General features: G+C 40.3%; 4 protein-coding genes across 4 annotated transcripts; 2 read left to right on the top strand and 2 right to left on the bottom strand.

The window, feature by feature from the left end:
* The first annotated feature begins 267 nt into the window (after nucleotides 1–267).
* On the top strand, nucleotides 268–4,229 carry LOC141842641 (uncharacterized protein At1g01500-like). Its single transcript, XM_074730687.1, has 2 exons — nucleotides 268–1,221; nucleotides 3,751–4,229. Exons 1-2 carry the CDS (start codon nucleotides 427–429, stop codon nucleotides 3,979–3,981), a joined length of 1,026 nt encoding a protein of 341 aa, XP_074586788.1. The 5' UTR covers nucleotides 268–426; the 3' UTR covers nucleotides 3,982–4,229.
* A 2,706-nt stretch (nucleotides 4,230–6,935) lies between these two features.
* LOC141843093 (RNA-binding KH domain-containing protein PEPPER-like) lies at nucleotides 6,936–14,906 on the bottom strand. Its single transcript, XM_074731123.1, has 6 exons — nucleotides 14,608–14,906; nucleotides 9,081–9,315; nucleotides 8,080–8,228; nucleotides 7,742–7,993; nucleotides 7,397–7,591; nucleotides 6,936–7,302 (listed from the first exon to the last, which is right to left on the bottom strand). Exons 1-6 carry the CDS (start codon nucleotides 14,893–14,895, stop codon nucleotides 7,138–7,140), a joined length of 1,284 nt encoding a protein of 427 aa, XP_074587224.1. The 5' UTR covers nucleotides 14,896–14,906; the 3' UTR covers nucleotides 6,936–7,137.
* A 2,684-nt stretch (nucleotides 14,907–17,590) lies between these two features.
* Nucleotides 17,591–20,609, top strand: LOC141843092 (FT-interacting protein 3-like). The gene has a single exon (XM_074731122.1). The coding sequence runs from the start codon at nucleotides 17,604–17,606 to the stop codon at nucleotides 20,517–20,519; it is 2,916 nt and encodes a 971-aa protein (XP_074587223.1). The 5' UTR covers nucleotides 17,591–17,603; the 3' UTR covers nucleotides 20,520–20,609.
* Nucleotides 20,610–24,301: 3,692 nt separating this feature from the next.
* On the bottom strand, nucleotides 24,302–27,356 carry LOC141843026 (large ribosomal subunit protein eL20-like). Its single transcript, XM_074731036.1, has 4 exons — nucleotides 27,287–27,356; nucleotides 26,925–27,040; nucleotides 26,761–26,824; nucleotides 24,302–24,812 (listed from the first exon to the last, which is right to left on the bottom strand). Exons 1-4 carry the CDS (start codon nucleotides 27,299–27,301, stop codon nucleotides 24,471–24,473), a joined length of 537 nt encoding a protein of 178 aa, XP_074587137.1. The 5' UTR covers nucleotides 27,302–27,356; the 3' UTR covers nucleotides 24,302–24,470.
* Between the last annotated feature and the right edge of the window lie 290 nt (nucleotides 27,357–27,646).

The following is a 27,646-nucleotide window of genomic DNA, read 5'->3' as shown; positions in this document are numbered from 1 at the left end:
AAACTTACTATACGATCTAAACTACGTTGACAATGAATATTGCATAGTTTGACTCAGACTCGGTTACCTATTTTTATCAAATCATACTTTGCAATTAAATTCGAATTAGTTTAGATTTTTTTTAAAGTTATAAATATCAGTATATTTTACTCGTATATTCATGAGACGAGTAATTCAGTACCCTATATTTATACTATTAAAAATTAATATTTAAATTGTAGCAAAATACACGAATGAAATGATATAATTCAGGAATTTTCATTTCTTTTCCGTTTTCAATTAATTCGCGTCTTCTCTCGTTTTTTCTCTCTTCGTTTTCTCCGTCTTCCGGCACCGCCTTCGATCCCAGGAACCCTAACCCTAGACCGAATCCGATGTCCAAAGATCCACCAATTGCTGAATTCTAGGTCCCGGTTGTGCACCGTGATGACGGTTCAACTTCCGGCGGCGGTGGCAGGGGAACGGCCCGCCTCCTCGGCCATCTCCGTCCCTTCTGCCCGCCGGAATTCCCTTCCCTTCATTCGTTTGCCCAGCGGTGAGGATGACCCTGGTCCGCTTTCTTCTTCCTGGCTCGAGATACGTCTCTTTTACGTCCGTGTCTCCCCTTGCGCCTCCGGTGCCGCCCCGCCCTTCCTCGCCCTCTCGCACCTCCGCCGCGATCGGGGTGCGGCCCTCGAGATCAACAACGCGCGCATCCCTGAATCCGAGCGCACGACCATCCACCTCCGGCGCAACCGCGCCGATCGTGATGCCGCCGATGTGACGTACATCAGTACCGATGGCGTTCGCCTTACTGGAGCTATCGATTTCGAGGTAAGTGATGATCAGGGCAATCTCATGCTATGTGGCTCGCTGGACAGGATGGACACACCGTGGAGCAACGGAGCGATTGGGTTCGACCATCATCAGTTACAAACATCAGATAGAGATCCCAAGACAGGATGGAGCATGGATTGCTACTTAGCAGCATCAATCGGGTCTTCTGTTTTCATGCAGCCTTCGAAGTCTGGGCTACAATCATCTCCCTCCATCGAGGTCTATGTTGCCGGGTGTTTTGCTGCTGTTCCTTTGATTCTCACGCAGACTATTCAGCTCAGTCCCAGATGGGGGTCTGTTAGGCTGGCAACATTGGGCGCAATTCCAGAGGATGAAGAAGCATCAGATGGGGAGCCAGCGAAGAACTATGGCTTAGAATCTCATAAAAGTTCGCCATCATCAACGGTAAGCACAAATCTGAGTTTACTGTATCTGGATATTTAATTGGATTTTTCTGATTTGGTGCGCCAATTTAATAGGACTTACGTCATTTAGAGTTCTATATTCAAGTAAAATATACCGAATTCATTAGTGAAGGTTGGATTTATTCATTACCTCATCTGATACAATACCATTGTTATCATCTGATCAGAATATATACAAATACGTTTCTTTGATTAATAATTAGGACTTGCTATAGCTTCATGCCAATGAATCTGTGCTTTCACTAAGCCATTGTTAAACAATTTTGATATTAAAAGACACCCTAGAATTTAAGTTAACTATAAGATGACACATACATGGCCATATGGTGGTGCAGCTTTTCATGTGTTTGTTTTAGATTTAGATAATACAACCTAATATTTGATTTCTCACTGCATCTTTAGGTCGATAGTCCCAGTTGAAGTTTTTGTTATTTCAACAGCATGCTTTAGGATTGAGTATATGTCTACATTTTATTTCAAATTTTTTTGTCGGAAGTAAAAAACACATGAAGTGGTGCAGCTTTCCAAATGTTTGCATTAAATTATACTACACAGTCTAACATTTGATGGATCTCTGCATCTTTTGGTTGATTATCTCTGTTGGAGCTGACAATTGGACATTTTGTTTATTCAACAGAATGCTTTAGACATGTACATAGATTGCTGTAGTCAATGATGATCAGGCCGGATAGAGACGAGGCATGAATACTTGGTTACCTGTAATTAAAAAACTTATCTTTTTTCTTGCCAGCGCAAAGCCAAAGTAAACCCATTAGTACATGTGTTGCAAAAGGTGATAACGCTCACCCCAGGTGCCCCTCCACAACCTAACCCCAAGGCCTGTGGAAGGGTGTTAAATCACGGTACCGAGCGGCCTCCTAGGTGGGAGAAACTAATTCCCTAAAGGAATAAACCCCAGGGGATTCAAACCTTGTTGTGTTGCAATTCTACCACCCGAGTATCAACTTGGCTATGCCCGTGGGGCATGATACTTATATGTGGGTTCGATTAATCATGTCAAATAATTATGCAACAAAAATATAAAGTAAACAATATGAACAAAAGCAATGCTAACAAAATATCTTATGTGGTTTGGAGCTTGACTCCTACTTCACGATCTATCATATGGTGAATCTACCACTAATTAAGAGAAGAATATATGCAAATGCTTAAAGATGTGAAGAGTTACCAAGAACTCATTGAGAGAATGGCATACTCTTTAATTTCCAAGCCTTTGAACATTGCTTAGCTTGAGCACCGTATCACACAACAATTACTAGAGAAGTCATGTACTATACAAGCCAAACAACCTCGAAGGTATATATATATAGAAGTGGCTTCAACGGCTAGTTTTTGAACATCTCCAATTGACTTATTGGACTCTTTTAGCCATTGTGTAGTTCCCCTCAATTTCCAAGCCTTTGAACATTGTTTTAGCTCAACCACCATATTACACAACAATTAATATAGAATTTGTGCACTACTATACAAGCCAAACAACCTCGAAGATGCGTTAAGAATTGGCTCTAATGACTAGTTTTTGAACATCTCCGATTGACTGATAGGTCTTTCTAGCAATTGTGAAGCTAACGATCTTCAGATTAATCAACTTCTAAAATTTGTCAGCCAACTAGGCTAATAACCCGTCAAGTCATTTGTAATCCATCACATCCAGTTGGACCTTAGTCTAGTCGACTAGAGCTTGATAGAAATATTTTGTCTCTGAACAAAGAAAGGTTGACCGATTACTTGAGTGGATTGATGCTCATCTCCAGTTGACTGCTTCGAGATATTGTTAGATAGAAGAATGTGCCACTGTTAAATAATTTTGAAGAATAGTGCAATTGTTTCCTAGTTTCTGAGTTAATATATGTATGCTATCTGCTTTGATTGATTCTACTGCTTGATTTTCTTCTTGATCGTGGTTGTTATTTATTTTGGTTGCTATTATATAGGATTTGTTCATACTGGTCCTTTGTTATTTGTCATTAGAATTAGAAAGATGTTCTAATGTTGGTGGCTGTTTTGCTTGTTGTTATAACTTGATTGTCATATCAGAGTACAAACCTAGTCGGTGATGGTTCCATCTTTTGCTCCTTGTAAAAACAAAAAAAAAAAAAACATTTTGTCTAGTTTTCAAAAGAGTTCTTTGGCTATAATTTTGTTGTTCTGTATTTATATCTTGATTCCATTTGCTGTGATAGTCGTGCTTAGTTTTTCTTTTTAATTAGTCCTACTTGGTTCTATATCTTCTATATTTTGCTATATCGTAGTTACTTCGTTGTTGAACAGATCGATTATTTAAGATTTGTGATCTTATTTCACTCCACCTTGTATTATTTGCAATGCTCCTTCGTCGATGCAATTTCTGTAAGAGAAGACATGAAAGAATATGCACATCACGTTTTCCTATTTAGCTCCTTCTGGACTCCCTTTAGGATCATAAAATTATATTAGTTGGTTATTCTATATTGTTCAGTTCTTGATCAAATCAATCTAAAACCTTCAGGTGGCAGAGAAAGAACCCAATGATTACAATCCAACTATGGCTGTCCAACACAGCTACTATCCTGGCGGTTGGTACTCAGATGAGGACGGACAACTATCATGGTTTAATGCAGGAGTTAGAGTTGGCCTGGGAATAGGCCTGGGAATGTGTGTTGGGATAGGGATTGGTGTCGGACTCCTCATGAACTCGTACCAGGCAACTACCAGAAGTTTCAAGAGGCGTTTCTTCTGAGTTATCTACAGAAGAAACATGACACCCACCATCCTGCTGAATAAGATTAATAATTCGCACTTTTAAGATTTGATTGTCGTTGTTGTTGCTGTTGTTATTTCTTGTACTTTTAATATGTTTTAGTGGCATTGGTTGCCACTAGTTGAGTAATTAATGTAGATATAAAGCGTTGTATATCTCGTTCACATATAACACCATGTAAGTTTCCTCCCTCCGTGGACTGGTAAACTTTAAAAAGTTTTCTATTATTTGTTTGTGTATCAAACCGTATCTGCTGGCTAGTTAATGACCATGAAACGTTCGTTTCATGTGTTATTGGGTGCAATCACGGTTAGTGATCATATTTCTTGTGTCATTTTTTTAAACTTTACATCTCTGTTTAAATGTTCTATTTTAATAAAAGATGAAATTCGTAGTATCCGAACAAATTCTGACGATTCAATGGCAGTTTTTCGTCAGTTATCCTATTTCTTACTAGATCGAGGGTCGTTTTTTTGTCGATCAAGATATAGATCGGTCGATGCGGATCGGAATCGGCCGATTCTGCGAATCCTTGGCCTTCTTGAAGATGATGACAAAGTATAAAATTGAGGCCTTGCTTTGAAGATGATGGCATAAAGTATAAAATTGAGGCCTTAAGGAGCTCCGAGAGAAAGAGGTGTAAAGAAGCTGACAAAACTGCTGATATGAAGGGAAAAGGAGCTGATCCTTGTGATCTAAAGCAACAGGTAATTTGCCACTTTTTCCTTTTTGCCCTTTGTTTCCCTCTGCTATACAGTCACCACAGTGTTTTGTGGCCCTAAGATATTTTGTTGGTTGTAAAAAAAAATGACTTAATTTACATCCTGAATGCCTTGTTATCTTTATTTGTTTTATATAGTCTATTTTGATTTCCTTTTTCTGATTTATGCTTTTGAGTCCTTTTGTTTCATCAAGGTTTTCTAATGATAACTGCTTAGATGTTGCTTACTTTTGGCTGTTTCTCATCAGTTGGATGGGCTTATGTATTTAACTATCTTCCAATTGCATTTTCAGTTCTGAAACACATACATGAGATAGTTCTGTTTATGAAGCTTGGGGTTGGTTTCCTGGTAGTCAGGATTTTTTGTTAAATCTTATGAAAATAGAAAACCTACTTTGACTGTAATTCAATAGAGAAAGGATAAAGGATGAGGTTGTGTTGAAATCGATGAGAGGTTAATGTTCTGGTAGGTAGATGGGTGTGTTTAGAGGCTTATGGAGTAATACACATGGGAAAAAGATGATTTGGGGTATAGATCACATTCATCCCTTATTCTAGAACCTATATCTAAGACATACATCCGATTGCTAATCAGGTTCAATTGTTCCTACTAATCTCGTCTGCAATAGAAATAAAATAAGATTGATTGCACACAACTGCTAAATAGAAAAAAATTTGGAAATAAGAAAAATATGGGACATGTTTGAGAAATTTTCTTTTATTGTTGAGTAAATACGTTTAGGAATTCATTGATAAAATTTGGAAATAAAGTCAAGACATGCAACATTTTGCAATGATGTACGGTACTACAAACTTGTCAAACTCACTTTACCATGAACAATAGTCTTGATAAAATTGGTTGGATCCTATAACCTTTCTTTTTTTATGTCCTAGAATTGTTTCCTCAGTACTATATAATTCTTCTTTTATACAAGGCTTCTTTTACAGGTGCAAATTGTTAGTTGAATTAGGAGAGAGAGAGTGAGAGATCATGCTAGCTTCTTCTAAGCTAAAAGAAAAATGCACCCAGTGGGTAGAGAGATTAGAGATAAAGAATGCTGGCGGTAGCTTCAGTCACATAAGGTTTGGGAGAAAAGGAGCTTCAATTAGTAGGCTGTATCCACAGAAAGAGAGGAACACCATATGCTATGTAGGGTCTAGGAGACTGATTTCAGGTATCAGATCTTTGTATCGATCTAGCCAATCTGCATGAATTGCATCGGTTGCAGAATTGTTCAACCAATTGTTACAAGGTACGAAGTGGCTTCTCATAATATTAATTGGCTTTGACTGATGGCTATCCTTTTATCATGATTACATCTTGGCTACTGATGTTTTTTGTTTTAAAAACTTTATACTCGACACTCTTCTTACATATGGTTCTTGTGATACAAGAGAAAAATTACTAGGCGTGATAAATTGTTTCAATTCGAACCTTTCTTATGGATGAGCAAGAGAATGTGTTAGCAGAGTCAAGAATGATGATCCCTGATTGCCACAAACGACTTGAAGCTTCTCTTTCCGATCTCAAAGGAATATTGGTAGGTTAACTTCTGAGACTGCAGGTAACGATGCTATTTTCCTCAATATATACAATAACCCTTTCTAATATGTTATTGTTGCAGGCAGAATTGAAGGAACAGAACCTGCAAGGAGTGGAGATCGAGGAAGCCGATAAGAACCAATGAGTAGCCGTAAGAACTAATAATACATGTGCGACTTTAACGTCTGGCATTGTTCTCTGCTTACTTTATTGTGGCCGTACCTTTAGTGCAATTAGTTCTACAACTTTAAGTTTGCATCATTATTTTTCAATGAATCTACTCGTCACTAGGAATTTGATGTGAAGTGTCTCTGTGGTAAATCTTTGGTTCTGGTTATTTTTATGGAAAATGGGCATCTCCAATGTAAGATTCTCGGAGAGCTGAACAAAAAAGCTCTGACTGAATATGAAATCTGAGGTTCTTAGTTTAAGAGCAGAATTGAAAATTCAAAATCATTTTGTTTTTCAAAATTAATAACAAAGAGGTTTTTTGTTATTGTGGAGAGAATAGTAAATTTTTATATATTTGGCGTAGCATATTGAAAATTATAAAAAAAAATTATTTAGAACTCGAAGATGTCAGAATACCAATCGATTGATAAGAGCCAAAATTCCATATAATTTGAAAGTTCTGTTTTTTTTTTGTTGCCCGATTCAAACATCAGCAAATGTGATAACAGATATAACATAATAATCCATTAAGCATTTCCAAATGCGATACAATGCTTGGTAGCATAAACTTACTGGGGATTTGGAGCAATCTAAAGCTTTCACCAAATGAGTTTAATAACATTCATGGTTCACAGACTTTGTTTTGGAAAGAAAGCCTAGTACAGTTACTGAATAACTCAACAGGTTTTACTAGTATTCATCAGAGTCTGTAGGCTCCATACCCTCCTACACTGGAAGATCCATAGCCTCTGAAAGGCGACGATAAGTACCCTGAACCTGATAAGCTGGCGTAAGATGACCGGTAATCAGTGTCGTAGCTGCCATAGCTCCTAGGTGCTGGTTCTTTATGCCCAGTTACAACATCCTGTGACAATGCGAATCAACGACAATGTGGTTCAGAATATCAGTGAAAATGTTGCAGCATCAAATACAGTTTCAGTTGACACAGGAAAAATTACCTCAATGAGCTGCTGTGCAGTTTGAACCTGGGTCGAATTGCCTTTTATCTCGATTACTATTTCATCAGGCACAGTTCTACTCTCCTCGAGTGCAATAACTGCTCCACTAGTACGGCGAATGAATGATATATTTCCTCCTCCAATACCAATGATTTCCTCTGCATATGCCAGGGGAACCTGCATTGTTTGAGTGATCTGCACAGCAAAAAAAAAAGTCATTTGACAAGTTGGCTCTTGAAAAATGACACCTATGTAGAAGTAAAACCACACGTGCATGGAATGAAACTACAAAAGCAGTTCATCAAGAAGAACAAGCATTTAATCTGGAGATGCATTTAGAAGCACCTGAGAAATCAAAGAACCAGCTGCACGCCCTAGTGCAGGAGTATGTATGGCAGAAGAAGGATCTTGACCATATATTGACAGTCTAGCCCGTTGATATGGCAAATCTATTGGAGTTCTATTTTCCAGGTGCAGCAAGTTCGATGCAATAGAGTAATCCTTTCCGGATCCAGTTTGTTGAGCAGAACGAATCAAGGATTGTGTTTTATCACCCCAAGGCTCTTTTGCATGATCTTGAGCTGCTGGTGGCACAAGCTGGAAGGAGAAAGATATACTGAAATGAGTTTCTATTCTTGAATAATAGCTTGGTTTTTCAAAAATACAAGATTCAACAAACTTACACTCTTCTCAAACAAAGGGAGTATGCTGTGATCAACAAGAAACTTTCTGAGATGAGCAAGTACTGCCTCTAGTGCTTTCAGAGCCTTCGAGGTTTCACCCTGTATATCCACAATTCGTTCTTCTGCAGTTGCATAGTATGGAAGCTCCTCTAGCAAACAAAATCCAGGTGTAAGATATGATGAAGGAAAAAGGTAACAAAAAGGAAATTATGGTGGAAAGAACAAAGCAATAAACATATTCCTCGTAGCACTTGGATAATTGTTACTATCCAGATGGTATTTTAAGGTATCCATATGATAAAACTTAGTTTCTCTTTTATGAAAAAGGATATTATGGCATGGTTCCAGGTCTAAGAAGAATGTTGACTCATCCAGGACAATATGCTCTCCAGCAAGTATTGAGAACTTTGTATTTCCAGTTCAAGGATAATATCAAAAACTCATAGGAAGATCATAAAACATAGGACAAGTACAAATGAACGGGTCAGGGTAAATCACCAAATTTACAATGACATCTCTTCTCACGATTGTTTTCAACAATACATCTAGTGATCTAAAATGGAATTGGTAACATCAAAAATGAATTGTAATGTAACAATATTTTAGTTATTATTATTCATTGATGCTTTAATTGAAACAAACACTAAAAAAATATATTTTAGGATCATTAGAACCTATTCAACAGCATTGGTTCCTCGTTCAAGTGCATACATAATTTGAACAATATGCTACAGTTCATATTTTTGTATCTAAGTTCTAAAATATAAATAAAACAATATAGTCATATTCATGTCAATAGAACCCCAGGAATACATGACACACTACTGTGCATTTATGTTAGTCAAAAGTGAGGTTAGACCTCAAATAAGAGAGGTATGTTAATCTTTCATGTTCTATGAATGCAGCGGATAAATCAGGTTTTACCTTTAGGCAAAATCTATTTTTAGTCAACTCCTGCATGTCACGTGTATAGATGTAAAAAAAAAAAGGTCCTGATGTACCTTTAGGGAGAATGCGCACACTAGCACCAGAATTGTCTTGTATAGATTTAACTGAAGCACCTTGCTTTCCTATTAAAGAAATTGCTTGCGATGATGCAATCAGTAATTTAACTGAACATAGTGTAGCTGGACCATCATCCTCTGAGATGTCATTGACACGCTTAAATACTCTTAAGGCGGCATCCATTGCAGGTGATAATGCTGTCTCTAGTTCTTCTCTTGCTGATATCAATACCTAAGAATTAAGAGCAAAGCCACACTAATTATCAAGAATAGCATTACACAGTACTTTGGAACAAAAATAAAGAACAAGACAGATTAATCACTCTAGGAGGTGACTTAAATGACAAGTACAACTTTTGGCATTGGATCAGCTCAGCCTTGCTTTTAGACAGAAGCAAATTACTAATTACTTGGTAAGCACTTGGACTATATGGTAAACCCTATTCAACTAAATTCATCAAGCTAGCATCTCCAGCGATAAAAAATGTTGTCAGAACTCGGTATTTGCCTTAAATCAGCTAATGGATGGAAGATGATATATTTTAACATGCCAAGATTCTGGATATTGGAATACAACAGTTCATTTGAGTTCGTCCAACATGGAAATCGTAGAGTAACAAAATAGCTTGCGCCTTCAGAGGAACACAAGATTATGAGATAGTAATGGTCTCACAAGTCACAATGTTAAGTAGTAAAGTGGATGTTCTTAGAAAACATGTATCTCTTCAGTTCATCTTCTATTAGAGCTGCAGCTGCACTTCAATGTTTCGACTTTTGCAAATAATTAGCACCTAAAAGATGATGGGCGTATATGCAAAGCAAAGTTGATCTTCCTTTTTTCTACAGACGTACAAGAACCAATTACACAATCATAGGCCTTTGGCTGAGATGATAAAGTCCATTCCACAAAAGTCAGTGTGGAAGCAAATTATTTTTGGTGATTAGAAATGAGTTACAAAATGCTCAATAACACATTAGCATCTAATGCAATTGGGTAAATTAACATGGGAATTCCTTAAACTATATCCCTTATATCAATTGAACCCTAGAAGTTTTTTATGTTGATCCGATTAACTATTCTTCTTTAATCCAAACCTTTTATCAGCTCTGATGAAAACATGTGCATGTAGTAAACTTCCCGAAAGATAAAGAGTCAAGAAAATAATAAATTCATTATAATTCAGTCCTCAACTTTTTTGGTTGTGTATTGACATTCTGGATACTCAAGAAGAAAAGAGGAATGATATACACAAGGATTGCAAAAAAAAAGAAGCAAAAGGAAATAATTTTTCCTCAATCACTTCGGGGAAAAAAGGAGTGATGAAGAAAGAAAAAAAGGAACTACTCTGCTTGATTAATCTACACAAGAGTTGGCGTACAGAACCTATATATCAGTTCCATAATCTCTTATAGGTTTCAGAACCCCAAAATAAAGTAAACCAAACCTAGCTTACAACTAACAAAATAAACCAATTCTAATTTCAAGGTAAAATAACATAGAATAACTTTCCATCAACAAGAACTGGAAATGACCTAAACCTTTTAATATGTTACATTCTACAAACTTCTCCACCAACAAGGATAACTAGACTAAGATGAGTTGAATTAGAATTATTTCTAGAAGCACACGACACTTCATCACCTTCAAATTTTGCCATATATCCCAATCCAGTCCTCAACCTTCGAATTAGAATTATTTCTAGCTGCTCTTTGATCTACTACATTGGCAGTGGGAAATCGTTGAATAAGGATGTTGCACTCTTCCTCATGCAAGTAGGTGTAGTAACACTTAAGATATACCAGATGGATTTTGAACCATGGTAATTGCAGCTAGTAAGCTACCTCCCTCACCTTCTTGATGATAGGAAAGGAGTCTTTGTATTTACACACCAAGTTGATATGAAACTTGCACTAGAACTCACTGAAGGAAGAAGGTTGGAGCTTTGGTCGAACTTGATCCTTATTAAAACTTAGATTTTTCATCTTCTTGAGCACCTAATAGCATAGGTTATTTCTCTGCCAAAGTTCAGCCGTTAGTTATTGACTTGAGCTCTCCCACTTTAGGCAAACTAGATATAGAATCCAAAAAAGATGTTTTCCCATCGTTTGGGCAATGGTAACAAACTTGCAAGCCTCTACCTCTCAATGTTTGTCATTGGCAGGTTACAATAATCTTAGTGATTTCCTCGACATCAACCCGTCTTTGGTCAGCCCTTCCTAGCAAAGCTATATAGATTAGTAAACACCAAGGTGTCATGCCAATAAAATGTCATGACATTTTTTGAGTGGCTCTAGACGAAGGCCTTGTATCTTCAAGACAAAGTCACAATTTTCTTTGGTGTAGATGACTCTCCCTTCCAAATTCTTTGACTTTTGCCCTCTTTGATTGGTTTCAATAGGATATTAGCTTGGGCGTCAAGGTCATTCTATAATCCTACGCAAAACTTGTTTGTGAAGTGGAATTGTACTTGACTAAATTTATTCCCAATATCATGCCCTAAAGTCATAAATGTCACGAACATGCAACTTAGAGCATCTACGACAAGATTTATCCAACCAAGCTTACTCAGTTGTCAAGTTAGCTAGGAAACATTACCATAAGCTTATTTTGGAGAATTATTTTGGGTTCGGAAATATCTACGTGCAATGTTGTCAGCATTTAATGTAAAATGTGAAACCAACAAGTAATGCCTCTGGAGATGTAGACAATGGATTATTGTTTCCATATCCTTTTCATGCATTGGATAACTTTATTGTCTCATTGGGTTTTCAATTTTTATATGCAACCAGAGTCCATACTCGTGATTAGAAAGCTTGAGTGCAGCTTGCTTCAAGTCATTGAATGTGCACTATGAGGACAAATATAAAGATTTGTCATTTCCTTAAAAAAATAGCATTGCACTAAGCAATTAACAATAGATTATAAAAGTCATTGTAATTCACGAGACCAAAAACAAGATCTGATATCCATGGTCATTGTAGGGATTAACTATTTCAAGACTATTGAGATTTTTGTCTCATTCATCTTATTCATGCTCCCATCGATGTGGCATCCAAAGAAAATGTTCTCCTTTGGGGCTAAATTAGAACTCCTTTAGTTTCACATACAAGGATATATTTGCTGAGGGTAGTCTTCTATGATGGACTATAGAGCACTATGCCATCCAAGTACACCATTGTAAATTTGTCAAATGATGTCAAATAATTGGATTCATCGAGTGCAAAACATAGCAAGTGCATTGGTGAGTCCAAGTGAAATGACCAAAAACTCGAAAGCTCCATACTGAGCCAATATCCTACTGAAGATGCAACTTTAAAAAGTACTTTGTCCCAGCTAGCTGATTGAACATGTCCACAATAAGAGGTAGATACTAGTTCTTACAGTGTTCTTTTTAAGTCCTCGTGGTCACTAAAGAAGCATAGGACCATCCTGATAGCTGATGCTAGATTAAGGAATTGTGAAAGGTAAGGCTAGTAAGAAATGAGTTGATCACACAGTAGAGTAGAGAGGCAAAAAAAAGAGGCTAATTCTCTATGGAAACAAAGGTGGTGCAAGATAATCCAAGGGCTACTATAGAGAATGGAGAGTGTAGCGTAGAGGCATGGAACGTGAATAGTTGAAAACTTTTATACCACTTAACTAGCATGATAGAGGGAAAAAGAAGGGAGAGAAAGCTAGGGTATATGTATAACTTAATTAGTGATCTCACAATAAGGGTCCTTACCTTATTCAATAACCTTAAACAATGGGAGAGAGTAAAAAAAAAACTCATCAACATTTAGATCATCCAACAATAGCCTAAGCTTCTTGATAGACTTTACAACCTCAAATAAAATACACCAAGACAGCCTATGACTAAATGAAATCCACCAGCTCTAATTTTGAAATACAAATAAAGAACAATTATAAAAAATCCAAGCACAATCTAGATGAACAATCTAGATTGGAAATGGTCTAAACCTTAGAAACAACCAAAAACATTTGAACAAGTTTCCCAGTGCTATAACTTCCTCATGTACTATGTTTACCTGATACCAAAATGTCACATAATTTGCATCGACCATCTTGCTGATACGAAGGCAATAGGCTACTGCTAAAGTCATATGAAACATATGCCATTAATGGGTAGCCAAAGTATGCATTACACATTACACCTAAACCAAAGGCAATACCGCCCCTTAGTTAATAATCTTAAACAAGGGGAGAGACGATGATGACAACAAGAACAACAAATCTTGTGAACATTTAGATCATCCAACAATAATCAGACTTCTTAATACATTTTATATCCTCATATAAAATACACCAAAACAACCTACGACTAAATGAAATCAACCAGCTCTAATTTTGATATACAAATAACAAAAACTATGAAATCCAAGCACAATCTAGATTGGAAATGGTCTAAACCTTCGAAACAACCAAAAACATTTGAACAGGTTTGATCAATAATTTCCTCATCTACTTTGTTTACCTGCTACCAAAGTCAGACCTTATTTGCATTGACCATCTTGACGATATGAAGCCAAGAGGCTGCTGGTAAAGTCGATCATGAAACACATTGCTATTGATGGGTAGCCGAAGTATGCATAAGACATTACATCTAACTCAAAGGCAATGCCACCCTAGGTTCGCATCCTCAACTAATGAATCTTTCAGGAAAGGCACCAACCTACCATATTTGCATTGTTCCTAAGTTCACTAATCTTTATTAATTGTTATCCTAAGGAGAATTTCTGAACAACATTGCATTGGAAGGCCCCAGGAATTTAGGCATGAATTATATTTTTTCACACAAATGAAGCAACATCAACTATGTAAAAGAAAGGTGTTAAATATGGTACCAAATGACCACAATTTGGTGGCAATTCAGACCATAGGAAAAGCCTAGCAGGACAAAATTTCAACAGAAAACAATGGAAAGTTAGGCATGAAGGCTGATGCTTGACTCTTCAAAACAATTATAGCTGATATGCCAAGGGGGAAAAAATCTAGGTAAGGCACCACGCAACCATATTTATCCAGTTATCTTTAACACTTGTGAGAAGGTAATCCAGGAGACAAAGTAGATTAGAGGACTAACACTTGTGAGAAGGTAATCCAGGAGACAAAGTAGATTAGAGGATGGAGAAGCTTTACATCAAAGATAGCAAATTTGCAGAACTCACATAACAATAATCAAGCAAACAAAGAAACAAGGTAATAACTTGGCAAAAAGAAAATAAATACAAATAAATAAATAAATAGAAAGAGCTCAGCAGTAACTAAAGATGACTCTATATTCAGTTCTTCAAAGATGGAACTCCAATAAAGTTCCAAAATCAATGCCATAAAAGAAACGACTGCTGCCGGAGACATAGAGGATAGCGATCATCCTCGCGCACATAATTTTAGGGTCAAAACCCTACATGCCTTCCCAAAACCAATTTTTTACGGTGTCACGCACGAGAAGGTAGCATCCCGTTCTAATTTGTGTCTGTGTGTAAGATAAAACCCTAGAAGAACCATAAGAGAAGGACTCACAATGCGTTCGGGAGTGCCGATGGCCCCTTCGAGGATACGGACCTTAGCGCGGGTCTCTTCGCATATTTTCTTGATGAACTCACCCTTGCGTCCGATGATGCTCCCCACCTTGGTCACGGGCACGATCAACCGGAAGACGTTGTCCCCAGGCCAGCCAGGCCACTTCTGCTGCTCGACAGAGGCGGGGGCCGCTGAGGGCGACTCCACCTCCGTGTGGGGGTTGGCCTCCATCTCGGCCTCGGCCACCTGAGCCGATTCTAGGTCGCCGCCGCCGTTGGTGTCCGTCATGACAGGGCGGGTGAGCGAGGGTTCCAGATTTGAGGGGCTCGATTCGTTAATTAAATAGCGTCGATTACTGTGAAATTTTTATATTTTCGTAAATTTATTAGAAATTTTACTAAAATACACCGTTGATAATTCGTTTTATCAAAATACACCCGGTATTCATTCTTTCTACCCAACTGCATTCCTTTTTCCAGTTTTCCCCATTTTCGATAAAATAACTTTTATTTTAATAAAAGATAAAATTAAATTATAAAACAACCTATAATTTTCATTCTAAAATTTTAAGATTAACACTAATTTTTTTATACTCAAAATTCAACCACAATCTAATTTAGCTATTCATTTATTATAATAAATTTTATTTTTTTTTATAATTTTCAAAATTATATGGACTAAGATTTATAATTCTAAAATTATAATAATTTCTCAAACATAATTTATAAATAATATTTATAATATTTGTTTTAAAATGATATTTAATTATATTTTTATAAAATTAAAGTTTATAAAAAGCAAACTTCAAAAAACAAACTAAAAAGCTAAGTTATGTTACTAATTGTTAGCTTGCAATTGAATGGTGAACCATATTTTCTTTTGCAATTTGACTTAATATGTTTTTAATGTGTTGATCACATCATTTAAGTTGAGTGTTTTTGCATTTATAATCGAGTGAGCACATAAACATAAAACTAATGAAAGTTATTGACTCAATAGGATCAAATGGTAGACTTGACAATCTAGACTTTGATGAGATAGCTCGATTGATTTGAGGATATCAATTATAAATTGAGCAATGATGTGATCTGATGGTGTCTTTTTAACTTGCTTGTCTTTCTTTCACGAAGCTACTATCACCTCCTAAGGAATTCATCCTTCGGTAGCCTGTGATACAAAATACGTTAGGGTTAGTGGGCTCTACCGAAGCGACCACTCACGATCAAGTCAATATTGAGTGAGAAAATGAGAGTCTCGTAGAGATGCAAAGAGAAGAATATCAGAAAAGAGACAAGAGCTTAGGGAAAAGAGTCGTCTCCGCAAGCGAGAAGAAAATTATACTTATAACCTACTTTTGATAGCTATTATATAACAGACAGAAAAGAATCTCTATGTCGGATGTCACATACCCAACAACTATCATTTTGAATGGTTGTTAGGGAACCAAATCCAACCAACGTCATCGAAGGTGTCATGTGTCTCTCACCTATTCGCACGACGAGCGATTAGAAGACTGATCCGACTGTCGTTACACAAGATGTTATGTATTTATTAGGGACAGACTGCTGGGTCGAAGTGGAGGTGGACCACTTTGACATGGCCAGTGTTGTCGCTGCAGACATCTTTGTAGGTGGAACGAGTCGAACGAGTCACGGCAGACATCTTTGTAGGAATCTTCAACGATAAATAAGAATATAATGGCTTTTGTTTGAGCACAGGTTAGTATTCGATTTGACATTGTATCAATTTCAATTTTGTAACCTTATTGATGATAAATTTGATCTTATATTTGATGCATCATAAATTAAGTTCAATATATCATATTAATATTGATTTCAAAATAAGATTTTCAACAATAACTTTAAATCAAACACATCCTAAAAGATTTAGATAAAAATTGAACACTTTAAATCAAGCTCTTACTGATTTACTATTTTTGTATACATTTATTATTTGTTTAGTGCGGAAGAAATATGAATTATTTCCTCTTGTTTTCAGAAAGACAATTAACTAATCTTAAAGATACGAATTAATTAATCCCTCATAAATCCTAATAAAGAAGAAAATAAAACACAATCTTTTTCCCATCCATCTCTTCTATTTTCCGTATCTGCCAATTCATCATCCAGCCATACTTGCAAACATTGTCTTTGTCACTGTACGTCTGTGCGGTCGTCTGCAGCCTTTCCCCTGTGGGGCCCAATAAATAATACAAAACAAACCCATAAGTTAAGACACCGTTAAGAATCATAATACCGTTAAAAATCGACGCGCGTGCGTCCCTTTTTTTTTTTAATTTTCTGTATCGAGACCTCGTATTCAATGGGCCCACAACGGTAACTGGGTAAAGTAAGTTTCCAACCGTATTTAAGGGCCCACAACCGTATACTGAAACGGATCCGGATTTTGTCGCTCCGAAACCCGGATCCGTGTTCCTTCAAACACGCGGAAATTCGCGTCCTCGGCCCCGACATCGCGCTTCCCAACCTGTTACCGTGTTCCCGCAGGCACTCGACGCGAGACCCAGTGCGTAACGAGACCCGCGTCGGGTCGACCAATCGTTTCGCGGAGCAGGGAAGCGCCGATGCCTCCGCGGGCACAGCAGACCTCGCTAGGGCACGCGCAGGCTCAGGCTGCGGCTCTTTTGGACACCGCGGCAGCGATGGGGGCAATCTGAGATTGACACGTGTACTCCGATAGGTCGCAAAACCAACCCTCGCTCGCCCCCCGTGCTGTAACTTCCGCACGCCGCCCGAGAGGCAGACGGACGGGGCGTGGCAGCGACCAACCACCGGCACGGTTGCCGACGTCCGCCTGCTGTCGACCCTATCCACACCCATGCGTCTACTTTGCTTTGAAAACCTTCCAAAATTGGGTTTTTTGGGTTCCTTTTATACCCTTCGCCTTTCGTTTTAACCTAATATCCCGCCTGTTCCAGACGACGCCCACATCGTCTGCAGCAGCGCTGCACGCCCGTGAGCACGAAGAAGAGGGGAATGGGGAAGGAGAAGCTGGTGGTGGAGGTGCTTGCGGCGCACAACTTGATGCCCAAGGATGGGCAGGGTTCGTCGTCGCCGTACGTAGAGGTGGAGTTCGAATACCAGCGGCAGCGCACGCAGCCTAAGCACAAGGACCTCAATCCCGCGTGGAATGAGCAACTCTTGTTCGATGTGTCCGATCCTGATGACTTACCCTACCGCTCCATCGACGTCGGAGTCTACAATGAGCGCGGCGCTGAGGGGAACGGCGCCGGAGGCAGAAATTTTCTTGGGAAGGTCAGGGTTCCCGCCGCCGGCGTGCCAGCCCCCGGTGAGCAGGCTGTGCCGCAGATCTTCCCTCTTGAAAAGAGAAGCTTGTTCTCCCATATTCGTGGAGAAATCACCCTGAAGATATATCGGATTGTTGCCGACGGACACTTGGCTCTCGCCAAGAAAGACGGCGGCGGGAAGAAAAAGAAGAACGGTGTTAATCCTTCTAACAACAATCAATCTTCCCCAGCGGTCATCGTTCCTCCACTCCCGAGGGAGCGGGCGCCACAGCCGGCGCGGAAGGAAGATTCCGTCCCACCCGATGCCGAGCCGATCGTCGTTGCCGCACCTAACCACGCCTACCCTATGACTTTTACGTTGGCCGGCGCAGGAGGAGGAGGCGGCGGCGGCCCCCATGACTTCGCTCTCAAGGAGACTCAACCACTGCTCGGAGGCGGCGGCGAACGTGACAAGTCGAGCTCTACTTACGACCTGGTAGAGCAGATGGAGTACCTATACGTGCGCGTGGTTCGGGCACGCGATCTCCCACTCGCAGGCGGCATGGTGCATGCAGAGGTGAAGCTGGGCAACTACCGCGGGGTGACGCGGCCCTCCGCCGCCAGGACAGAGGCAAACTGGGATCAGGTGTTTGCCTTCTCTAGGGACAGCATCCAGTCATCGGTGGTGGAAGTGTTCGTAAGAGAGGGCGGCGGTCCGACCACAAAGGACGACTTCATCGGCAGGCTCGCCTTCGATCTCGGCGAGGTGCCGCGGCGAGTTCTCCCCGACAGCGCGCTGGCACCGCAGTGGTATCGGATGGAAGGGAAGGTCGGAGGGCGGGCGAAGGGGGAGGTAATGCTCTCGGTTTGGTTCGGGACACAAGCCGACGAGGCCTTCGCCGAGGCCTGGCATTCGCGTGCCGCAGGCGTCGTCGGTGACGGTTTGTCTTCCATCAAGGCCAAGGTGTATATGGCCCCCAAGTTATGGTACCTGCGTGTGTCGATCATCGAGGCACAGGACCTCGTCGTCTCCGGCGCAGTCGCCGCCCACCTACCTAAGCTATTCGCAAAAGCTCAGGTGGGAGTCTATGTGCTCCATACCCAATTATCGTCGGCGCTGCTCAACCCTAGCTGGAACGAAGATCTCATGTTCGTGGTGGCCGAGCCGTTCGACGACCTCTTGACGGTGTCCGTGGGAGACCGCATCAGCCCTAGCCACGAGGAGTTGCTTGGCCGGCTCACCGTGCCTGTGTCAGCCATCGAACAGAGGCTGGACGACAAGCCGGTGGCGTCGCGATGGCTCGCGCTCGACCGGGGACAGGGCTCCGGTCGCTCCGGCGGCCGCATCCATCTACGCCTCAGCCTGGACGGTGGCTATCACGTTCTCGATGAAGCAGCGGCTCACAACAGCGATCTCCAGCCTACTTCGAGGCAGCTTTGGGAGCGACCAATGGGTATTCTGGAGCTGGGCATCCTCTCTGCCTCCGGCCTGGCGCCGTCGAAGCCCGGTGGCACCTATTGCGTTGCCAAATACGGACCGAAATGGATTCGGACACGCACTGTTGTTGATTCGACGAGCCCTCGCTGGAACGAGCAGTACACTTGGGAGGTGTTCGACCCCTGCACCGTCATCACCATTGGCGTCTTCGACAACAACCGCGTCGCCCATGGTCCGCCCTCCATGGACACACGCATTGGGAAAGTTCGCATCCGCCTCTCGACCCTGCAGACGGACCGGGTGTACATTCACGCTTACCCTTTGCTGGCGGTGCACCCGTCGGGGGTGCGCAAGGTAGGGGAGCTGCAGTTGGCCGTCCGCTTCTCATGCGCCGACGCGGCGAGCATGCTCCACGCATATGCCCGTCCGATGCTCCCGAAAATGCACTACGCGGAGCCGGTTCCCACCAACCAGATAGAGCGTCTCCGCTTCCAGGCCATCCAGACGGTGACAGCGCGGCTTGGCAGGGCGGAGCCACCGCTGGGACGGGAGGTGGTCGAGTACATGCTGGACCACGGATCCCATCTCTGGAGCATGCGGCGGAGCAGGGCCAACTTTTTCAGGCTTGTGTTGGTTTTCTCCGGTCTGGCAGCTATCCGCCGGTGGTTTGAGTTCGTCCGCAGCTGGCAACGCCCTTTCCACTCCGTTGTCTTTACGATCGCGTTTTTCTTCTTCATCTTCTCCCCGGAGCTGATTCTGCCTGTAGCTTTCTTCACGACTGCAGTTGCCGGGCTCTGTCGATACCGATCGCGGCCGCGCCACCCGCCGCAAATAGACTTGCGACTGTCGCACGTCGACGCGGTGTACGCGGACGACCTGGACGAGGAGCTCGACACGTTCCCGACGAGCCGCAGCCTGGAGGTGGTTCGCATGCGGTACGACAGGCTACGAAGCGTGGCAGGGCGGGTACAGATGAGGCTGGGGGACATGGCGACGGTGGCGGAGCGTGCGGAGGCGTTGTTGAGCTGGAGGGACCCGCGGGCGACGTTTCTGTTCCTGATGTTCTGTTTGCTGGCGGCGGCGGTGCTGTACTCGGTGCCGACGAAGGTGCTGGTGGCGGCGTGGGGTCTGTATGCGCTGCGGCCGCCGAGCTTACGGGATCGGCTTCCGTCACCGTTGACTACCTTCTTTGAAAGGTTGCCTACCAAAGACGACATCTTGCTGTGACCAGATAATTTTGGATCTTCTCATGCTCCTTTCTTCATTTGTTTAGTCTAAGTAAGTGTTAGCAACTGCGGCTATCATTGGATAATCTTTATTAACATCTCTCAATTAATCACATTGGTAGCCTCAATTATGAAGTTCAACATGTTTCTGCTTCATGCTTCCTTTGCAAATTAATGTTTATCTGTTTGTATGTAACTGTTTTTTTCTCTCAAGGAAAAAGACTTCATGTGATTGTAGTTGGTGGATGAACAAACTGAAAAGAATACAGGAAATAACAATCTAGGTTCACTAAGTTGGTAGTGGAAAATATTTTAAGCTATATCAAAGATTAATGCATATTTTTACAAAACTTAACCCCTAATTTCCTGTGCCGATTTTAACTTCCAGCCTAAAACCATGATAAAACACACTGAATTCCTTGAAATAGTAACAATTCAAGCAGTATCTGATTATCTAGTTAAGGCTGCCATGAACTCATAACACACTATTTACATTTAAGCAGAAGAGGAATTAGGTTCAATCAACAGGAAGCAATTGTTGAATAAGAAAATTTCTTGTTCTCATCGTTCATAATGTAACTAGCTTACCTATTATGGCTCCCAGCACTTGCATTTCAGATGCCGAATTTATTGTGATGAATGTACCAATAATGTTTTTTTGTTAATCAAAACATGTCACAATGAGCAATTGTATGTCAAAGATTATAATGAAGATAGGTTAGCACTAAACACTGTCACAATCTTGTATAGACAAAACTTACCTGTGGTTGCACTTGAGAGCATGTAGTGCTGAGAAACCAGCCAAAGGTTCAGAAAATGGTGGGATCTGAACTTCATCTGGGTCTGGGATCAAGCAAATGATTTAGCAGATTGATTGCTTCTTCTCCGATCTGATTGGCTGCTGGCACAGCCGGAGGAAATAGTAATGGGAGAGGTCTAGGACCGAACTGAACTGGCCGATAGCCCTCAATAGCAGCAGGGTGTGGGAGCTGTCCAAACTGAAGCATTGGGCAACCATGAGCGAACTCCATACCCGTAATCATCCCCAAATCCATGCCCACTTGCCCAGTCCCATTTGCATACCCAGTCTAGGAAGAATTGTCTCGTACCTGGAAACAACAGAGACCAAGAGAAAAAGGTGAGAACATTTTATGTAAATGGCTTCACAATCTTTTGTTTGTCGTTTTGTTTTCTAGAAAAGAAAATTTTGAGGAATTAAAAGGGAAAGGGGGAAAATTTTCTCTATACAGTAGAAAGAGGATGTTTGATTGTGATCTTTTAGATTAAGCACAATGCAAGAACACTTGGTTCAGTTTCTTTACATCCTATCGAAGCTTGCTGTGTTAAGAAAACCTTCTCTGTGTAAGCAAAATTACATTCTGATAACTTATGTATCAATAGGTTCTTCAAATTCTAAAGTTTCTCTGTTTAAGATGATTAAATTGTACTAAGAAACAAACAATTCATTTGAATTAAGTTTTGATACTTAAATAAGGCTCTAAGCATTGTACAATAACATATCATCATAGGCTGGCGTTAGTTTTTCATTTATAGCAGAAATTATTGTTGTAGATCTTCTTTATATTCTCATCAATAACTTTCAATAATTATCACCGTTCCGACCAAAAATCGTGGATGAATGAGCCATTAGTGATTGGGCAAGAATTAATGCGACGACTCCAAAAACTCTGGCTAAGCGAGGGATCCAAGACTTGAGGAACTCAAAAGGAGGGATTAGAATGGTGTTAAGGTGGATCTTAGCAGAGGAGTGACGTCCAAATTAGTCAAAGAGTTCGTAGGTGAGGAAGTAGGAGAAGATTTGGTGATTGTGCTTGTGAGTATATCTACGTCCGCGGAAGCGGACTTCTTTTTATATTACCGTTGATCTCCATGCTTTCTCTATTTATGCCCTTATTCCCCACGTTCAAGTTGTGGCGAGGCCACGTCGCCCCATGTTCCCGCTTTCCTACAAAACTTATATGATAGCACCACATCATCCCATGCTTTTTCGCGAGCCATTTGGCAAAGTTCGAGTGTTGGGGTGGCAGAGTCCGCGGCCATAAAGTCGAGTTGGGCATAAAGGAGTTGGGAGTGGCTGAGTCACTCCGACGGACGTGAACAGCTGGGGGATAGATGTGTTACGGAACCAGGTGGCCAAGTTAGGAGTGGCTGAAGAGTCGAGATTAACTGAAAGCCCTAAGGATAAGGTCATAAGCATCCTTTCCAAGTGAGGCTCTCGGCTCAGGCTACGCCTCCCGAGTGAAGCTATCGGCTCGGACTGTGCTTCCCGAGTGAGGTCGTTGGCTTGAACAATGCTTCTTGAGATTGTCAGTTTGGACTATGCTTCTCAGATGAGAGTGTCGACTCGGACGATGCTTCTTGAGGGTGTCGTCGGACTATGCTTCCTGAGTGAGGGTAGCCGGTTATGCTTCACGAATTAGGATGTCGATGCTTCCCGAGTGAGGTTAGCGGTTCGGGTTATGCTTCCCGAGTTGGTCTAACTCGCTTGGGTCCCAAGTCTCTTGGGCTCAATGGGTTGAGTAAGTTCAACTCAACTCATGCTCCCTTTTAATCAGGTTTGATTCCGACCGAAGTATGTTTGACTTTGACTTACAACTCAACGTGACTTTTGATACTACCGGTACACGATGGAGGCTGTAATATCTGCCACATCAATCACCATACTGAGAACAAAATAGGAAGCAAGCAATGACATGTTGGTCAAGCAAAGGGAAGCAAGCTATAACATTATGTTTTTATGACGAGTGAGAAAACAAAACCATTCAGAAATATTTGCACGCAACCATATAATTGATGCCTCAGTATCTCCTACTTTATAGATGTCAATTTCTTTTTATTATGCACTTTCATCACTAATTGATCTATTATCTCCTACTTTGAAACTATGAAAGAAGTTACAATAGTCATAGTATTGAAGATCTCAAACAATGATTGCACTTGCTACTTTAGAATAATGATGGGCTATAGGAGTCAAGAAGGACAATAGAAAGGGAACACTTGATGAGGTTATTCATGCATAAAATTTTGTAAGTTGTCACATTCGATTTTCTCTAACTTGAACATCTAGATTCATCCTTCATTTAGTTTCGAGATGAAGCTTATGGTTCAATTGCAATTTATGCTTTCAATGATTTTACAATGAATGTCTCAGAGCGTTGGAGTTTAACACATTAGTAGAACTAGTCATAGTACTCGACTCATATTCATATTTTGATTGCTAAGTCATTATAATAATGTAGTTTCTATTACGTCCACCTTGTAGTGATGGTTCAAGTGGTTGACCAAAGTGTGAAATTATTAGTGGCTATGAACTTGTATCTCAAGATCGTCAAATTGTTGACAGTGTTTGCTACAACCATTAGAAACCCAAGAATTTACAATAGGGTTTTGTACCTCGTGGATGTACCGTGGCATTCCAACTCAACTCTTCAACTATCATTGCAATGCTAGTTCTTGCAACAATAGTGAGTTGTGAGGTATCCATTGGCCTAGAAAAGTGTTTATCCTATCTTGGTTAAAGACACTTGCAAAGAGCTATTGAAACTGAAATGAGATGATGAATCTGTTACTTATCGTAAAATATGTGATGTAATCATCGCCAAAACACTATTTCACCATGCATATGACTCAAAAAGGAATTACAATCTTACTGTTCTGCTTGCGATACCTGAGGAGGTTGTTGAGCTGAAGCGCACGCACGTCAATCGCCCAAGTGAATTGAGCCGAAAACTAAGGTTTTGAACCGGAAACAAACGAAAATCATAAAGGTCAAAAATATCACTGAAATAAAATTTGACTTATCTGAAAGTAACAATCAGAGTTTAACACATGACGACAACCACAAAAAGGATGACCCATAACACATGACGAGGCTAAAATGGTTCACTGATAAAAAAAAAACTTCACGAATAACTCTTCCACTTATCCTTGTCTAGGTAAACAGATTAGGGCGAGAGGCCTTGAAGGTGGTCTTCAACTTTCTGGTAGGGGGCCTAACTTTCTTGAAGACTAGAGGGAACTTGATCTTCGAGTCATGAAACTGCTTGGTGCTTTCACGTTTGCAGAGCTTGGAAGGGATGGTGGCTGTCTTTATGATCTGGATGCCGTGGTACCTGACACGGTGGCGGGATGCCATTTCATCATACATCTGCTCAACAGCACCATTCAGTGTAATATCCCTGTACTCCTTGTACATGTTATGGTAACCTGTTCTGCTCTGGTAACGCAGCCAGATACCATAGTTCTTGATCTTTGTTGGTCTCCTCTCAAAGATCTGAACTAAACAGCAGCTCTAATTAGATCTTCAATATTGTAGACAAAAAAAAATTGCCATAAGCAGCTAGGCACTACGAAAGAATTTAAGACAAGTTGATAAAATGAATGAATTTGGGATGTCCTTTGTGAATCTTACACAAACCATAAACATTACTTTTTTTTTTTCATTCAATCAATCTAACCAGAAAATTAAAAAACTAAACTGGTCCAAAAAATTCACTTTAGTAAGATACAAGAAATTCGTGGACTATCTAAGGTACTCGAAGAATGATCCTCTATAAGGCTACAGATTAAGTAAAAATTGGCAATTTCACTAACAAACTTCCTTTAACTAGAGAAAATATTAGTAAGAATGGTGCAAGAGAGTCATTCAATCTACTGTCAATCCTGTTCTGAATCTCATAACCAGACGTGTCCTAGGGGATGCAGGCAGATCACTGTACTATTCTGCATTATAAAGTCAGATCAAGATGGCAAGGAAATAGTGGAGTACAGGTTCATGAGTTGCTAAATACCAGACATTTGATACATCCATCTAATATTGTACATAAATACTTCCACTACAAATAAACTGAACAGCCAATCGATTAGTTACACAAGAATGGTGTATTCAGTCTCTCCACTTCCAAAGATACCGAAATCATCTCCAGATGCAATGAATTTGAAATAGGAGAGAATGAAGGATCAAAATCCTACTATAGCTTCAAGGAACGAATCAAACAGGCAAAAAAGGAGACCTGTTGACCAGATTATGAAGCATATACTCAAAAGGAGTAATCAAATAAAAAACAATTTGAAAGCATAAGACAATTCCAAAACTTGAAAGTATAACTTAAAAAATTCTGTTTGTGTGAGTAATCAAGCACACACAAAAGCAAAAATAGGCTCAATTCAAGCAATCAAGTTAATAATTGTCATATTAGCGAGCAACAAATTGATTTTAGGACAAATTACAAATTACAGTGTTGTGGATTGAAACAATGCCCACAAGAATGTTTTATTTTGAAGGGAAAAAAAACTACAATTGTAGAAAGAAGCATTTATGCCAAAATATGGGGGTTTAACCACTCTATAACTGCGCCAACTTTAAAAAAATTAATATTTAGCCGTAAATATCAGATCTATGTGGTAATTCAACAACCAAAAGAGGAAAAGCAGAATGCTCAGCCAAGAAAGGAAGTATCAAAGATATAGAAGCATAAGAAAAGCAAAAAAAATGAATTTAAAGGAAAATCATAATTTTACATAAAAGAAACAAATCCAACAAATGGAAAAATTACTAAAGACATGCAGAACCTGTTCCTGTGGAAAGGTAGAACAAAGGTGTAAGCCACAAACCTATATTTGCAAAGGAAAGCCTTAGTGCAACAGTAAAGTTACTGACATTCACGGATTCGAATTGCAGAAATAATCTTTGCAAAATGCAAAATAGGACTGCAATAGATCCAATGTAGTTTGGCCCTTCCCCAGGACCCATACTAACAAAAGTTTCGTGTACTGGACTGCCCTTTTAAGATATTCATTTAGTTAATGTTTCCAAGTTATTTTAAAAATAGAGTAATAATATTGGTGTTTCTGACCATATTTATTAATGCCAATCTCTTGGTAACTTCACGTCACGCTCTCTTTATCACTTTAACCAAATCAAGTATGATTCTTTTAAGAAATTAAATTTACATGGTTAGTTGTTTTACTACATTCATATACCCTCTCTGTGAGATATTTATCCGAAATCTCTTAGCAGGTCAATTACTTGTTTAACTTATTATACTTGGAACACCAAATCTTTTCAACTACGCCCTCATCGCACCAAAGTAAAAAAAAAGCCTATGAACAAGAAAAGCAAAGAAGATTCATATGAAAGATAAATGGACCAAATAAATGACAGTTAAGTCACCTAACATATGCTTTGAGCAAAAGAAGACAAAAGAAGCAAGGAAATAAACCTCGTTGATAGCAAGAACTTGACCATTGCTCTTCTTCACCTTCTTCAACTTCCTTAAGAAATACCTGAAATTCCCAAAATCCATGGAAAATCAATTATCAGCGATGTCGAACAAGAATGCCCAGAAGTGGACACAATCAAGAGGGGAAATCTACGAGTACCTACCAGAACTTGGATTTGGCTCGGACGTCATTGGTAGCCCAGAGCTTCATGCGGTAGATCTTCGGGTGTTGGTCCGCCTCGGTCGGAAGGGCTCGGCCGACCACCTGGTACTGATGAAACTGCCACCATCCCAGAACATGAACAAATTAATGCACTGAAAACCAGAAAGAAAAACTCGGTGCCACACCAAAACACAATCGAATGCTTCAAGAAAAATAAAAAATCAATAGTAAAAAAAAAAGAAAAGAAAACACAAACACAGAGCCTTAGCCAGATTTCCGATGGACGATTACCAACAAAGAAACGAAAATCCCTCTGTTAAAAATTAAATTCGATCGACAGGACTGAAATGCCATTAACTTTACCCTAAACTTGACCATCGTTCTGGAGACCTTCAACGCCGCACCGCACCGCACGACCCTCAGGAAGCTCTTTCTCAACTGAGAAACGAGTTATTATAGTGCTAAACGCAGCGGGCGAAACCCTAGATCCTACCCTTGGTCCCTATTTAGCCCCAACTTTCATCAAAATTACGAAATTATCGTTGAGCGGGTTAGATTCAGTTCGTGTTGAGTGCACTTCCTAACGGGTCGGATATGATCAAACATGCGGGCGTGAATTAAAGCTCCGACGATGCTTAAGAACATCTGAAGATGACTGTATCGAAAGGTTAATGACCAGAACATTTAATTGTTTAATTTGATTAAATGTTTAGTGCATCTTAA

This window comes from Curcuma longa, chromosome 12 (assembly GCF_044706935.1).
Source record: "Curcuma longa cultivar G26 ecotype Majalengka, Jawa Barat chromosome 12, ITB_CL_G26_1.1, whole genome shotgun sequence".
NCBI lineage: Eukaryota > Viridiplantae > Streptophyta > Magnoliopsida > Zingiberales > Zingiberaceae > Curcuma > Curcuma longa.
This window is presented reverse-complemented; position numbering and strand designations above follow the sequence as displayed.